General features: G+C 36.7%; 1 protein-coding gene across 1 annotated transcript in view; it reads left to right on the top strand.

Moving 5' to 3' along the window:
- Window positions 1-17,934, top strand: part of apc2 (APC regulator of WNT signaling pathway 2) — a 71,350-nt gene that overhangs the window by 10,623 nt on the left and 42,793 nt on the right. The window contains exons 2-3 of the mRNA XM_066696401.1: window positions 10,905-11,058; window positions 16,979-17,069. Of these exons, the coding sequence (XP_066552498.1) occupies window positions 10,912-11,058; window positions 16,979-17,069 (238 nt within the window). The 5' untranslated portion in view covers window positions 10,905-10,911. The remainder of the gene's footprint in view (window positions 1-10,904; window positions 11,059-16,978; window positions 17,070-17,934) is intronic.

The raw sequence follows: 17,934 nt of genomic DNA, 5'->3' as shown, positions 1-17,934 counted from the left end.
AAAAAACTGTGGAATGCATGCTTCCATGTTTCTAAAAATAATAACTTTTGCACAGTTCTGCACTTAATACACTTAACGTAAAATAGAAAACCGTTAAGGTTGTAACGTTTTTTTTTAATGGTCAATTTGTTTTGTAGTGATGTGCATTCCCAAGATACTGTTCACTTTCAAGACTTAAATGCTAATGGTTACTTCATTTAATGTGTTACTGTAGTTCAACTGTTGTGTTTCTGGGGAGTTTTCTGGACTTTAAACCACTTTCACAGTTTAACTGCACTAAAGACATGACGATTTGAACACATTCGGGGCTCAGCCCCAGCTCCGTGATTTTGGTAGTCATCACAAATGTAACCAACGCAATGATGGATAGATCAAATAGGATCAAATATGCGCCGATACCATCATGATACTTTAGTCTCTGCAAATTAAAATACCACAAAATGACTGATCTTTGAATTTTTGTTGTTGTTTGTTTTTTATGTGTGTATAATTGTAGGTTATTGCACAAGTGTAAACACCAGCACATACAATTATGTAATTTTACTGGATTGTTTTACACACTTCCTAATTAGCAAACTGAGATAAATGGATAATCAAACTGTGTAAAAGTAATTTAATGTCTCAGCGAGATTCGAGCCCAGTCTTCTGACACAGGGTCATCATAGGTACCGACCAGATTTATAATCAAGGCCCCAGCATCGCTACAGTTACACGATTCATTTTTGATACTGTAACACATGGTAGTTCATAGGTTTGCCAACAATGATTCTAATTATCCTTAATGGTTATTTATGTATTGTATTTGTTTGATACCTGGGATTTATTCTACCAATGAGTTTGTGAAATTACTCTTTAGCATTGTTGCTACGCCGACCAATATCCCGCACTGGTTAGATAAAATAGGTAATCATAGTTTATAGCCTGGCGTTGTGTAATAATACTGATATGTGATTAGTTAGCCATCAAATGATTTGGGACTATAAAGCCCCGTAAGCCCGGTGCGAACAAATCTTAATCCCTACAACACAATGGAGCTGGCTAATAGGGACGTACCACTTTTGGATCGCGTAGAGAAGGTGTTTCTTTCCTCATCAGTGTTTTAGAACCGTGCGTGTTTTATCAGGTTAATGAAACGGAACACAATATTCTCCTTAAAAAAAAAAAAAAAAAAAAAAAATGTACTGGCTCAGTCGGGCCCGTTGTGCTCTGTTGCTACATGCCAAAGTATGATTTCTACTGGCCCCGAGCCTGTGTCGAACCCTGACATGGAGTTAATGGCCATCAGCTAGAGAGTAATAATAATAATAATTATATTAATAATGCAGAATTTGGGTAGATTTAATTTAAATTCACATTGAAGTGTCTAACAATATTTGTTGTGATTGGCAAAACTCGCACAACCCGAAACTGCAGTCCATACTGGCACAGGTGTCATTATAGGCATCTAATCCACTATAAAATACTTTGGATAAGATGACATGTTTTGGGGAAGCCAGCATCCTTCACTAACACTGTTCATTTAGATGAAATTAGTGGGAATACAGAGTTCCATATGACATACAGGTTGCCATGCCTGAATATGTTAAAACTATGTGACAGAGATGTAGATACAGACAAGCAGACTAGTGACTGCATTTCCAACAAATTAAATGTAACCAGAGCAAAAAGGAAAGAACCTAAACATCAATAGCCATGAATTTTATTAAAGATGCACTTATTTATTAATGCACACCTACATTTTGCCATTTAATCATGTATTTGAACAAAGCAAGCATCTTTTTTAATATTACCGTAGTGCAGTGTGCAATGCATTTATGTCTCTCAAAAGCAGACACTCCACAAATGTAACCTCATTGTAATGTAGCTACAAAATAAGTATAACAATAGGAAAAACATTGTAGGGCCTGATAAACAGAAAGGCAGTTGTGTTTTTCTGTTTATTATTTTCAAACACAATTCTCTGTCAATTGTACTGTCATTGTAATGTCAGATATAATAAATGAGACACCGGACTGTAAGAACAAGATTAACTATATTTAAATTGTTTATCAGTAACCCAGAAAATCAGGGAGTATTGGTTAAACGGGAAAGAGGTAATGAGGAAACTGTCTCAGCACTGGTTAAAAACTGGTTTGTTGAACTATTCTGTAATTATTATTATCATCATTATGATTATAGTTATATATATATATATTTTTTTTAATCTTGTATTCATATTTTGTATGTTGAACGCTTTGAGCTGCACTGATCATGAAAAGAGCTCTATCAATACAGATTCATTATTAGTTTATTATTTCCACCCGACCTGTGGGTACATACTAATACCACACACTGAAACATTTACTTTCAATCGTCTTGTAGTTTCACCTTCGGTTTCACCTTGTGTTTGATGGTATTGCACAAAATATCTTATCACACATTAAAGCTAATTCTATGGATAAGGGAGAAGCTGCTGTATTTAATTCTTCAGTCTTTTCTTAAGGGGTTTTTATTCAACATGGCCATGTAATTCAAATTCAAATGCAATCCTTAATTGTGCAGTTAACTTTTAAGGCATTATCAGATTAACCTGGCAAAAGCTTAATTTAAGTGAATAATTAGTTCAAGTTCATTAATTTTTAATTTATACAAATACTAGAACTTGAGGGCCTATAGTACCACATTTAAAGAGCACCACTGTGGGGAGGTTATTGATAAGAAATCTGTCAAATCATTGTATGTTTTTCAGTCATTAGCCTCTTCAGGACTGTGTTATGATGGAGACTGAAGCAGCTCATTATTTTTCTGCCTTCTAGATTTCAAATGTCTTTTCCTCTTTTTGTGGTAGCAGATGGGGTTGCCACGGTAACCATTCTATATAGGTTTGAATTAGAGGTAAAATGAGAGGGGGAGAAATTGAACAAATATAGTCCTTTGTGTATTGTAATTTTTTCTTTATTTTTGTCATTTTTGTCATTTTTGGCTGCAGCTAAAACCAATCTGTATGTGTGTTGTTTGGGAGTGGCTGAATTCTGTTGTGTTACTTTCCTTATGTAAGATACATAAACTATACTCGTATATATAACCCACAAATCGATACAGCACAGTTAAGCAGAGGGCTGCAAGGATAAATCATCTGAAGTCCTGTTCCTCTCTGAGATTATGTTGGCCCTCTGACATTGATCCAATGTTGTCATACAACAAGCATAGCTTATTCTCACTGGTAGAACACGTTTTCAATTTCTGTTGAAAACGATAGGACCATTAAGAACATAAGAACATAAGAAAGTTTACAAACGAGGAGAAAAATATGTACAATTAAGTTGCATTAGAAAAGATTTGAAAACTAAATTTGGTTCTTCTGTGGTACATCCTATAATCCTGTTAAACAACTGAATCAACAAACCACAGAACAATGTAAGTTTAACAATGTAAACTATGACTAAGACTGGCCTCCATTTACTACATTTGTTCTGAGTCTTTTTCCTCGTCACAAAATGTGCTGCCATCCTTATAGTGATCTTGATTTGCTTATGCTTGGGTTAGTTCTTGGAATTAATGAGATATAATTTAATGCGCAAGTAGATGTGACCAGACCTACCTAACTTTAGATAAGATTATACTTGCATGATTGGAAACCAAAAGAATGTTATGTCCTTCTATTGAGTAGAGAGTAGAACAATATACAGTGGCTCTCAAAAGTATTCACCTCCCCTGGATTTTTCCACATTTCATTGTGAAATCAGAATGGACTTACAGGATTTGTTGCAACTAATCAACACAGAAAATGTCCATAATGTAAAAGTGAAAAATATAATCTGTTCTAAATTAGTTACAAATACAAAACAGAAAATAATATAATGCATAAGTAATCACCCCCTTTGCTGTGACACACCTGATTGAGCTATGGTGAAACCAGTTGTCTTTAGAAGTCACAATATTAGTTGAATGAAGTCCACCCACCTCCAATTAAGGTGTGTCACAGACAATATACAGTATGTATCACCATATAGTCAAATGTGACATGTTGCCGTGTTGTGCTGCCATGCATTTCAAACACAATTTACAAATTATGGTACTTGGCTCAGTATCTGTTGTTTTGAATCTGAAAAAAATCCCACACCACTGAAGATAGTGATCAGCTCATATCCACTAGAATTAAATTAAGTTTTATTGCTTCCACTTTTAGTCATTTTGCCACCATTTATACTAGTTCCTTGGAGAAGGTTCGTCAATGCTATTGAACAAGTTGAAGTTAAACATTATATAAAATATGACTGTTTTAATGTAAATTAAAATAATATAGGACAATTGACAACACAATACCATACAATGTTTGTTTTAGTTTTGAGATCTCCCTATATGCCGTTCATATGGGTCAGACCATGAGACTTGACCTGAGCACGAGGAAGAAACAATATCTATGTTAGAACATAATAAATATTTTATATTATCTTTCATATGTTCATATTAACATACCGTTATTTGTTGCTTTCTGTTAGACACATCTTTATTTTTGAACTGTGTTGGAATCAAAATAGTGCATACAATCTTAAAAAACATAAATACTGGTATATTGTTTCCCCCATTATATTTGCACTGTTGTTAAAAAAACACTGGTACAACTATGATTCTGGTATATCGCCCATCTCCCCACTACAATTCAGTGCTTCTTCAGAAGTTCAGCTATGACATCAATTGGAGGATGCAGCTGGTACCACTAACAATCTGAATGTGCAGGCACCTACAGTGAGTTGCTGGTGTAGGATGAGGATTTAATTGAGGATTAGCCAACTTAATTCTACACACCTAACCCCTGAGGCACTTGGTCTTTTGTGTGCTGCCCCCAAACTGCCTACTAAAGTTGGCAATAGCATAGCCAGAAATGGGGACCAGCTGGATCCAGGCTTTAGGGGGCATCCTGCAGTCCAGACAGAGGCTTTTACTGGGTGCCCTCTTGTATCAGTGCTAAACTTCAAATAAGTCACATTTATCCCTTTCCCTGTACTATTTTCAATGAATGTCATAGGTGTGGGTGTGAATGTGACATATTAAATTGAACAATAAAATTAGACAACCAGTTATTCTCAGTGACAGTGATTTAATTTAATCTGCACAGGAAACCAAAGCTAATCAAGCACAGACATTTGCACTCTGAATTTCCTATTAATTATAAATACACATTTCAGCTAGAATTCTTATTAAGAGGGGTACAGTAGAGCTTCACCACTCAACAAAAGCCAAGATGTTAATGGTCCTCAGTTGGGAATGGTGTTGGAGGAAGATAAAAGTAAATGGCACCTATTAACATAGAAATACCATTCATATTCAGATTTTTGTCAGGGTTAAGTCCAATAAGGGCCCCTGAATTTGAATTAAATCCTCTGGGATTTGCTTCCCTTTTAACAATAAAACCGTAACTCCTCGAGACAGCAAATTACAATGTGTGATTGTGCTGTTTCAGTTCAATCAGTCTAATCATCCAGTTTAATTGAAGAATTACAGAATCCTTACAATGTTAAATAGCCTATTCCAAAAGACTTGTATAGTGAAAACTGTGCACATTGGAGCAGTACAATTTACAATTTATACGTACAGTTAGAACTTTGTAGGATATGTCATCAATTTCACACAGCTATCTAGAAAGCTGTTATGGAGTAATGCAAGGGTTACAATGAACCCTGTACTGTCATTGTCCATGTGAATATGTTCCTCATGGTCTCATGTACCAATTCAATTGTATTGCTCCATGGTGTACAGTTATTAGTATATTAACTGTATAAGCACCATGTGTATATTAGGAGTAGGGAATGAAACTTAGTGCTTATTGACTAACAATAGGCAAAACACCTCCAAGGAATGCATCTCTCCTTAGGAAATGTGAAATAATTGTCTTTGTCCTTTAAAAAAAGAAAATAAAAAAAGATTTTCCCCAGTTATCAAAGAGCGTTCTGATCAAATATAAATGCCTCCCCCCCTCCACATGCGTTGATTTCATGTGTCACAGATCATACTGTTCAGGCATGTTGTGGGGGGTTGGGTTGCATTAAGAGCAGGATACAGCAGAATACGACATTTAATTTGTGAGGAGCTATATCCTTTTATTGCTCATCACATTTCTGGTCTGTTGCTGCTGCTGCTTCAGATTTTACTGCTGTGCTGTTGCCACCTTTCTTGGGTGGTGGGGGGGTGGGATTTGGCTGTTGCCAAGGTAATCGGTCTGAGCTGGCACACCCCATTGGCTGGCCATTGACATCCTTGGCTGCCGTTGAATCATTTCCCTCCTGGGGCAGATTTGAATGGATTACCCAGAAATCTGTGTGGCTAGGAGCAGGCAAATAGAGCAGAACTGAAAATGAAATGAAAAAAAAAAAAAAAAAAAAATGGGTCTGAAGAGAGAGACATAGGAGAGAGACGAAACGTTTTCATCGTAAGAATCGCAGACTTGACATACATCCGTCACTGTGATTAATCCCCAACAGCCCAATTATAATCAGGGTCTGTATCATTGGTGCTTGCACAGGCGAGATCTGTAATTTGCTTTTCCCCTAGATCAAAATCTGAAGAAAGAATACACACAAAAAACAGGCAGCTGGGTTCAAATCCCTTAGGATCATCCACGTGCTGTGTCTCTGTCAAGCATCTCCTGGTGTGTGCTTCTAATTCATCATCATCATCCCTTAGCATACAAGCATTTAGACTGGTTAACACAGTGCACATGCATTCAGAAAGCAGGCCATGAAACAACAAAAGATATAATCAAAACTGCTGTTAATGTATAGGTCGCTGTAACAAAAGAATAAAGGGTCTTTGTTTTGTCAGGATTACTGAGCTTGGGACTGAACTGAGGTTGTTATTCCCTTGAAATAGTTCACAACAATAACAGGATGAACTAAATTGTGTTTTTAACCAATCATTTTTAGGCACCTGTGCTTTAAGTTGGATTGATCATCATTTTAAAATATACATAACTGGTTTTCATAGCTGTCAATATACAAACATGGATTGTTCTTTTGCATTGCAAATAAGGATGAAACTCCATGAATAAACGATGAAACAATGTGAACCCCCTTGACTTCGCTCTTTTGGAGAATGTGTATACTTTTTAGGGCTGAAAGAAGGGAAGAGAGGAGAAAACAAACTAACACAAGAGTGGTGACAGGAAACAGAATAGAAGTTATTACTACATTTTTGTTCAGTTTTATTAGTGAGGCAGAGTTCTTTTTGTGTAGAAGAATAAATATATGCGGCAGCACTTTACTCGAGCATCATCAATAAGCACGTAATAGACTCACTGTTCAGTCCTTAATTGACGCACTGTAATACACACATCAAAAGTCAATTGATGTGCAGTGTATAATTAAATCCAAACCCAAATGGTACAGATGTGTGGCCCATTGCATATCCATAGACCACTGATTAAAGCATTACAGAACGTCAATATGCTGTGCCCTATTACATTAAAATGAGAACCCCCATAGAGACATAATGGAATTGACACATTTTTGCACAGCCATCCTGGGCTGATTAGTATAAAAATCAGCCTTGTGCACTAGAATGGGCATCAGATCCTGCTATCATTGACTGCAGTGTTTGTGGATGTTCCATTTGGAATGTGTTGTGACCAATGCCAATGCTCTCTGTGTCCCCCTTGCCTAACTCCTGGTTGAATTCTGGTATTCTAGAGACCCCTTTTCCATTTAATACTGTACTATCAGTGGTGCCTGTAGGTTCTAGGTACCTGTAGGTATCTGAAAATCCTTCTATTTAGCAATCAGTCTAAATCTTTTACACTTTGTTTCTCTGTAGGCTATTTGTTCAGATCAATAATAATTTGAAGGGGAAAAAAACTCAAAACTGATAGGAAATCACGGACGGAGGGGTTCGGGGGCAGTGGAGGGGATATTAGTTGTACCCAGTACTTGTAACATATAACCTCCTGGTTTGTAATTCACAAAATAGCTTCCTCTTACAAACTGCGTTTTTTGAAACTTAGGTAACGACGATAAAAACAGTCAAAGCAGAAACGCAGAAGGACACATCACACACCCAGTGGACCACTAACAATATGAAGACACAGATTAAAGCAGCTTTATAGGATGCAAGAATCTGTTCAGGAAGAGGAGAAAAGACACTAAAGCTGAATAAAATCACAGATCTTCAGGTGTGGAAAAAAAAAAGATTGGTCATGGGATTGATCAGCAATCAGACGGAAAAAGTGATTTATTGGACCGTCTTAAACCTAAGGCCCTGAGGGGGGGTTGCAATGGCAAAACATGAAAGGGGAGGTGGTTTTGACCCCTGGGGTTGGGTAGAACCAGATTTTTAGTAAATGGCTTTACATCGAAATGCCTGAATCACTTTCATGAAATAGCTGCAGTTGATTGCTTTCCCATTTTTTTTTCTTTCTTTTGCTGCACTGTCATTGCCTGTCCCCAAAACCCTTTTTGACCTGAGAAGTGCTGATTCAGCCATCACTAGTATGGAAGTCTAATAGAGAACAGGGCTGCAATGTGAACAGTCTCTGAATGATATCTCAGGCTGATGTTTTCTGGATAGGAACTTTATTACCCTTAATACTCTCTAAATATGAGTTAAGAAAGCAGGGGTGTGTTCAGATCTCACATTGCAGTTGGGTGGGGGGAGCTTTTAGCATTGCATTATTGTATCAGTTAGGGTTTCCTATTAAAATAGCTTTAAAAACGTTTATTTTGTCTCTTCTTTTAGATTGTCTTTGTCTTTGTTTCTGATGTTTATGGGTTGAGCATATGATGGGTGGGGGGGTGTTAATTTCCCCACCTCCCCTTGAGACTTGAGGTTTGCCATGGTCCTCAATCAATCTGCCGCCCTAAGGGATAATGAAGCAGGCTATTGTTCAGATGGTGTAAACTGTGTGCCTGTGCATGTGTTTTTTTACCTCCACTGTAGAATCCATATTGGATTCCTTGCAGGACAGAACTCTCACAGTGTATAGTAAAGTGCAATTGCAAGAGTTTTCAGGAGCTAACTGCCTGTTTAGTTTCTTAGCTGTTATTATTATTACAAAAAATAATTTATAATTATTAATAATATGTTTTAATAAGAAGAATACTTACTTTTAATTGGCTAACTCAGTTATGCAAATACTCTATTACACATGATTGTGCCTTGTAGCAACATCTAAAAATGCATAAATTGATGACAGTGGATGGCAATTATTTGTGTTGCGTTTCAAACTATTTTATACATCAGTGAATCCACACACTTTATAAATACAGAATGATCACTACTATTTAATTTTATCAGTACCTGAGTGCAATAATCAGTGATTTAAATGTATACAACCTATATATATATATATATATATATATATATATATATATATATATATATATATATATATATATATATATATAAATCATATATCATATAATCTTATTTTAACAACAGTGTTTATTTATGCCATGTCTCAGCAAAACAAATATTATAGGAAATGGGGGAGAAATTGTGTGTTCAATAGCATATATATACCTTTGCTTTCAGCATAAGTAAATAATCTGAATATCAATGCCTAGACTTGATTATTAATAGTTATCTTCTGAAACAATGTTAATTAATCAAAGCATAATACATTAAAATATTTGGCTGCCTGTAAAGCAACTATACTAACGTTTGGTCAATTTGATCATATTTAGGCTTACAGAAAGAAAAAAAATAGTCAATTGTAAGAAATATCTAATACAATTGATTGTGTAATAGCAGTTAAAGAAATGTCCTCTATCATGTGTGCATAATACAGTCCCACTAGTGCACTTTATCAGTGCTATCTCCCGAAGTTAGGTCATTATAGTGCGGTATTCAGTTACTCTGAAGGCCTGACTTTACAGAAAAACAATGTCAGTGTGAGCAATCAGTTTTGAAACAATCTGTAATTGGAAGAGCCTGTATTTTGCAAAAATAAAAGGGACAACAATCTCATAGAGAATATGTTATTAAATAAATAAACGCAACAGCAGGCACTTTCTTTAGAGTCTCAGCTGTCTTTTCTTTTTCACCCTTGCCTTCGTTTTCATTTTCTGAAGCATTAACCTTGTTGAGTTCAGGTCTGGCCAGCCGTAAACATTGATCAAAGCAGTGATGAATGTATTTTGGCAGGTAATTGGCTGTTCATATTGCAGCTGCTGCCCACATCATGCCAAAGATGAGCCAAGCATCTGACATTTTGAATAAAGGTTCAGATCTTTATAGTTTTTGTACATATATATCACCCTGACTGTTAATCCTTGTGGATGTATTTCCTTATATTTAATATACATTTTATGCATCTGGCAACTGATCTTCCGCAGTTTACAGTGGCTACACTTATGATTTGAAATTCAAAGGTGGAATTTTCTCAAATGAACACATTTCATATTTTGGGATGTTTTGTTTCTAATACTTGCACAATGTAGCAGGTTGATGCTTTTCAGTTATTATACGTCTGAGTTATCTTACTTGATCAGATGTCATGAGTGATCAAAGCTGGTGAAGAGAATTTGAGTGTGCCTAAGTGGTCAGTCAATCTGGTCACAGCTTGTATCAATAGTGCACAGTTTAATTGCAATGTCAATCTGCACTGATAAAGACATAAGCATTGCAAGTCCCCAAACTCCAAATCCAGTCCTCAAGAACCACAAACCAGAAGATTATAAAGATATTTTTAAATTATCAACTTCTTTTAACCTCAGAAAGGAGTTAATTCGGTTATTTTATGAGAATAATTAGAACTAATTAGCAGCTCGGGTGGAATGAAAACTAGAAGAGCTCTGGATTGCAAAGACTGGAATTGGAGAACACTGTTGTACTGCCTGAAGGCTTCCTGCTCTCCCCTGGTTTGTGATGGATCTATGTGTGTGTGTGTGTGTGTGTGTGTGTGTTCGTGTGTGCATACATGCGTGTCTCCTCAGGGATTAGATGAAGATGTCCAGCTCTGCGGCTTCGTATGACCAGCTGGTCAGGCAGGTGGAGGCTCTGAGGAAGGAGAACACACACCTGCGGAGGGAACTGGAGGACAACTCCAACCACCTGTCCAAGCTGGAGAATGAAACCTCTGACATGAAGGTGAGGGAGACTGAAAAGACCTTCAGAGAAAGACAGAGACGGCTTTAAAAACTGTCCCAAGATACAATTGGTAGCAAGACATCATTTGTATTTATTTTTTTGCATTCATGAGCATTCCACTGTGACTAATAAGAGCAACTACAACTGCAACATGGTTTTATTTAATATTTATTAAAGTATTATACATACTGGCATTTTTGTTTGTTTGTTAATTTCATTTATTTTATTTGGAATTGTCCACATTTTCTATGAAAGTAGAGAGCAGAGAAGGAGAATAAGGCGTAGCAGTGTGTTTTGATTTGTTTACACTCAGAATGTATTGACATTAACAGAAAAAAGCATATATATCATCATTGTCAGCCTTTGTTGATTCACTGTTAGTTGCAGGTCTCTCAGATTTTTCCACTTGATTTGTTTTAATACCCATAATATATACAGAAATATTAAGTATTAACCCCAGATTTAACCAACCGTTTTACTAAGAAACTTTTGCTTAGTTAAAGATGGACTAATCACTCCCCAAAACACATACATGGAGCAGATTTTCTTCAAAGGGAGGGAGAAAATATAGGCACAACCTTTTGTGAGTTCAGTTCATAAACTGTAAACGTGAAGTGCAAAACCTTTTAAATTTATAATGAAACCGAGAGCAAGAAATAAGAATGTTGAAAGAAACCATTAGATGCTGTGCACCATTAAAAGCCATCATGTTTAGCTTTCTCTATTGATTTTCCACTTCAAAAACAAGTCCATGAACTGTGGGTGGATTTGGACCCTTGGCTTTGAGATTTGTGGTTATGCCTCGAGTTCCTGGAAGAGTTCGGTTTTGTATTTCATACATTCTCGGTAATGACATTATGTACAAGATAAGATGTTTAGCCAATCCAGACAAATTGCAACAAATCTACTGGGACATGAAACCACCTATGGAGGGTGATCAGTGCCAACATTAAGATGAATGTGATTATGAACATGAAGATGATTATCAACATAATTATGTGCATTGGATTAGCCAATAAGCACACTGGTTACCACCCACTAGCTCTGATTGACAGAGTTCAATGTTTTGTCACATTGAAAAAGAAAAAGAAATATAAAAGATGCTACGAAATTTAAAAGCACACTGAGAAATGTAAATAGCAAAGAGACAAACGGGAAATAAATAAATACATACATGTTGAAAATAATGAATGAATAAATAAAAGTTTAAATAAATAAATAGATAGGCCTAACTTTCCATGTATTTATTTAATCATTTATTTATTTTCTCTGTGTATTCATTTAAAATTTTAGTATGGATAGTCCTTCATACTCTGAAACTGTTTAACTCCATGAAATGAAATATATTTGTAAAAAATATATATACATAAAAAACATCATCCATACATCATAATTCGAAGCTGCAAAATACCAGACTCACAGTCGTGCACTTTAACCATTATATATACACTCACCTAAAGGATTATTAGGAACACCTGTTCAATTTCTCATTAATGCAATTATCTAACCAACCAATCACATGGCAGTTGCTTCAATGCATTTAGGGGTGTGGTCCTGGTCAAGACAATCTCCTGAACTCCAAACTGAATGTCTGAATGGGAAAGAAAGGTGATTTAAGCAATTTTGAGCGTGGCATGGTTGTTGGTGCCAGACGGGCCAGTCTGAGTATTTCACAATCTGCTCAGTTACTGGGATTTTCACGCACAACCATTTCTAGGGTTTACAAAGAATGGTGTGAAAAGGGAAAAACATCCAGTATGCGGCAGTCCTGTGGGTGAAAATGCCTTGTTGATGCTAGAGGTCAGAGGAGAATGGGCCGACTGATTCAAGCTGATAGAAGAGCAACTTTGACTGAAATAACCACTCGTTACAACCGAGGTATGCAGCAAAGCATTTGTGAAGCCACAACACGTACAACCTTGAGGCGGATGGTCTACAACAGCAGAAGACCCCACCGGGTGCCACTCATCTCCACTACAAATAGGAAAAAGAGACTACAATTTGCACAAGCTCACCAAAATTGGACAGTTGAAGACTGGAAAAATGTTGCCTGGTCTGATGAGTCTCGATTTCTGTTGAGACATTCAGATGGTAGAGTCAGAATTTGGCGTAAACAGAATGAGAACATGGATCCATCATGCCTTGTTACCACTGTGCAGGCTGGTGGTGGTGGTGTAATGGTGTGGGGGATGTTTTCTTGGCACACTTTAGGCCCCTTAGTGCCAATTGGGCATCGTTTAAATGCCACGGCCTACCTGAGCATTGTTTCTGACCATGTCCATCCCTTTATGACCACCATGTACCCATCCACTGATGGCTACTTCCAGCAGGATAATGCACCATGTCACAAAGGTCGAATCATTTCAAATTGGTTTCTTGAACATGACAATGAGTTCACTCTACTAAACTGGCCCCCACAGTCACCAGATCTCAACCCAATAGAGCATCTTTGGGATGTGGTGGAACAGGAGCTTCGTGCCCTGGATGTGCATCCCACAAATCTCTATCAACTGCAAGATGCTATCCTATCAATATGGGCCAACATTTCTAAAGAATGCTTTCAGCACCTTGTTGAATCAATGCCACGTAGAATTAAGGCAGTTCTGAAGGCGAAAGGGGGTCAAACACAGTATTAGTATGGTGTTCCTAATAATCCTTTAGGTGAGTGTATGTGTATATATATATATATATATATGCCTACCTATATCTGTACATGTATGTGTTCTATAGCTTCACAATAAATTGTGTAAAGCCTAAAATAAATGCAATAGAGTAAAATGTAGGACTTAATTTAACACCTCCCTTTATCTATAGATACTGTGTGAGTGAGTACATGTGTCTTCATACATTTTTCCAAATAAAAACAAACAAAACATAATATGGAAACTATTAAGTTTTAACATTGAAACATGTCTGTCCACCATTGCTCTGCGTTGAAATTTCTGACTTCCGACCAGTTTCTATGGCAACATTGTAAAAGCGGACAGTCTGCATCTTCATGTTAATAATCATCTTCATTTTCATCTTCATGTTCATAATCACGTTCATCTTAGTTTTGGCACTGATCCCCCATACCACCAACAGATTGACATGCTTCTGTCAGGAGCAAGATAGTTTATAACCTTTGTATGGCATTTTTACAATTGCAAAGTGATACTAAAAATGTATCTCATGCTTTCACTTTTACAGAGTATAATTTTAGCGTAACCATTACATTTGTGTCCTCAGATATTTTTAACTCACTTTCTTTAGAGCTATGTCTTTTTCTATTTCCCTCTTTGCTTTCCTGACCCCTCTCTTAACATCTCATTGGAGTTCTAAATATTCTTTGTATTTTGTTTTGTCTCTATCTTTTGTATGCGCTATACAACATTTTCTTTCTCTTCATATCTTTTTGCATACTTCTGTTAAACCATTTTGGCCAATGTTTTCTGGTCCTCACTTTGCTAAGTGATCAAAGGATACTATCCAGTCTATTTTTAAATGTTCCCAAATTGTCTCTTCAACCACATCGATGGGGAGTTTGTTCCAGATTGTGACAACTCTCTGTGTGAAGAAGTGTCTCCTGTTTTCCGTCTTGAATGCCTTGAAGCCCAATTTCCATTTGTGTCCCCGGGTCCGTGTGTCCCTGCTGATCTGAAAAAGCTCCTCTGGTTTGATGTGGTCGATGCCTTTCATGATTTTGAAGACTTGAATCAAGTCCCACACAGTCTCCTCTGCTCCACGGTGAAAAGGTTAAATTCCCTCAGTCTCTCCGAGTAGGACATTCCCTTCAAACCTGCAATAAGTCTGGTTGCTCTCCTCTGAACTGCCTCTAGAGCAGCAATATCTTTCTTGAAGTGTGGTGCCCAGAATTGTACACAGTATTCCAGATGAGCTCTAACTAGTGCATTGTACAGTCTGAACATTATTTCCCGTGTTCTAAAATCTACACTTTTAACAATAAACCCTAACATTCAGTTTGCCTTTTTTATTGCTTCCCCACGTTGTTTGGATGGAGAAAGTGAGGAGTCCACATAGACTCCTAGGTCTTTCTCGTGCATTACTTCATCTCATTCTATCCTCCCATAGTGTAATTATAGTGAAGATATTTTGTTACCTGCATGTAATACCCTGCACTTGTCCACATTTAATGTAATCTGCCAGGTCTCAGCCCACAACTGGATATTATCGAAGTCCCTTTGAATAACCTGTGCTTCTGCGATTGTATCTGCTGAGCCACCTGTTTTAGTATCATCTGCAAATTTGACAAGATTGCTAACTATCCCTGAGTTCAGATCATTAATGTAGATTAGAAAAAGCAAAGGCCCTAATACTGATCCCTGTGGAACTCCACTAACAACCGCACTCCAGTTAGAAGTAACTGCTCTAATCGACACCCTCGGTTTGCTATACATCAACCAGTTCATAATCCATCTACTTACATTTATCATAATCATCTTGCTTAGTTGGGACCAGACAACTTCCCACATGATGCTTACATTAAAAAAGCCAATTATTTTCACGTGTCCTCTGGTTCTCATTTCATTTAGTAAGCTTGAAGAATGTATTTTTTGCCATTAAGCATTCAACAGGTAAACTTTAATCTGGTTTCAACTGCAGTGTCTTAGAAATGTGAAACAATTTCCCAACTGGTATCATTTCTCTTGATAAAATATGGCAATAACAATATAATAATTTCCCCCTACAAAATAAATTATATCGCTATTATTAAACTGTAGTGCCCATTTCATAGGGAAAATATACTGACAACCGATTTGAAAGCATCCAAGACTAAGCAATCTGAAAAGCTTCTACTGCAGTGTTACTTTTCACTTGAAATCAGCTAAAGCACATTGAAGGAGACGGCAAAATTTCATGCATGCATTTCTGTATGTTTTAATAGTCACTTCTCAATTTCTGTTAGATTTTAGTAGAGACATTATTCTTTCTTTTAACCTTTTTTTGATATAGAAAAATGAAAGTCTCACAGCATGCAGCCTACTTAATTGTATGTTTTGTATGTAATATTTTGACAATGCACCTGCTTAATCTTGAAAACCTCCAGTGTGTATTTGGACTAAGTCAAAACTGCCAGAGCATTCATCATAACACCCCCCGTATCCTCCCTGAAACACATGTGCTGCAATGCCAGAAACAGCTGGACCAGCTTTTAAATCCTCTTTTTTTATTCTGGAATTGAGTCCACGGTGTCTTTTTGGTTGAGCTGCTTACAGAGGATCATGGGATTGCAGTTAAGACAGGCAACCCATGCACAAATGCACCAGTTTTAAAACACACCAGTTAAACAAGATTGCTAATGGAACAATTTGTTGTTTGTATTATTTTATCTATGTTGGTTTGGAAGAAATTATTCACTATACATTGAAATAGTCTTATATATTTGATGATGGTGAAAACACCAGTGAAGAAAATAAACTTTAAAGACGTTTGTTTGGACAGTATACAGCTGCTGATTACAGTTTGGGATTAGGATCACACAGGAGCTCCTATAACGTTTGTACACCCAATTTACAATAAATTTTGGACATGCTGTACTATAATTATTTTGTAAAAAAAAACATTAGTTTGCAGTCACAAGATTGCTATATCTCCATTATATTAATGTGTGTGTGTATATTTATATATCCATCTTGGTGATTAGTACCAGTTGAGTATAGGTGCCAGCTACATAAAATATATGAAGTATTGCATAAGTAAGAAATAGATGTCTATACTAAGCATATTATATTAATATGTTTTGTGCAACAACATTAAACTCTTTGGACCACTCAATGGTGAAACTAAGAGGTACTTTTATGCAGATGGCCAATAGGGCACTTAATAGAACCACAGACAGTAGTCCTGTAGTTTGTGTTGTCATATGCAGCAGGATTGAAGCAGAGACAGCCACTGACAGTTCTCCCCCCTCCCCCCATAGGAGGTGCTGAAGCAGTTGCAGTGTAAACTCGAGCAGGAGGCTCGAACTTTGGCCTCTTCTGGGAGGACTGACGTTCTGGACCAGCTCAAAGGTACGCCATTTGGGGATGTCTTCAGAAAGTTTGGTTCTAGTTTAGTCTTGTGGATGTCTACTAGAATTTAAAAGTTTAATAACTCAGCCAATAGTAGCAGTATGCTTTATTAAATGATACCATAATGTTTATTTTTCAGTTTCTGTGTTTTATGTTCTGAAATGAATTTTAAAGATAATCAGGTGTGAATGAAATACACTAATTGCCCAGGCTTCCCTAAACAGCATCAGGGAGAGCTGAAGAACACAATACAGTAGTGGATGTTGCCCAACTTATAGCCTGAACCTCAAAGGTTAAAGAAGGTCTTGACAGTGGCTACAAAACTGATTTCTTGTGGAGGGAGTCATTGTGTAAGCTAAATGCCAAGAATCTGGATGATTGATCCCTGCTATATCCTCAATCAATCTACAATGTCAGTTTTCATAAAATTGGTAGTGAAGTACACCTCTACAGGACAGTGATCTCCAAGCCTTGGCCTGAGGAGCCCCAGTCCAGTAGGTTTTATAGGTTACCCTAAATCATTAATTTCTAAAGACTATAGGTATTGTTAATTTAAACATTAAACCAGTCGTCCTAAAACCTGCCCGGAGGCACCAAGAGATAAAAGACAATAATTTTATTATTATTATTATTATTATTATTATTATTATTATTATTATTATTAATAATAATAACATGGACTTTAATTAAAATAAAGTTATTGTCTTTGATCACCGGGCACCTCTGGGCAGGTTTTAGGACAACTGCATTAAACCTGTTAATTTGAGGCTGAAGGGTATTCAGGTTTGTGTTCCATATAATCCTCAAATTACTGAATGATTGATTGGTCTGAATGAATTGAAGTTGTAAGGATGTCCGGGTGGTC

This window comes from Amia ocellicauda, chromosome 22, assembly GCF_036373705.1.
Source record: "Amia ocellicauda isolate fAmiCal2 chromosome 22, fAmiCal2.hap1, whole genome shotgun sequence".
Lineage (NCBI taxonomy): Eukaryota > Metazoa > Chordata > Actinopteri > Amiiformes > Amiidae > Amia > Amia ocellicauda.
The sequence above is the reverse complement of the archived record's forward strand: the minus strand, read 5'-3'. Positions and strand labels throughout refer to the sequence as shown.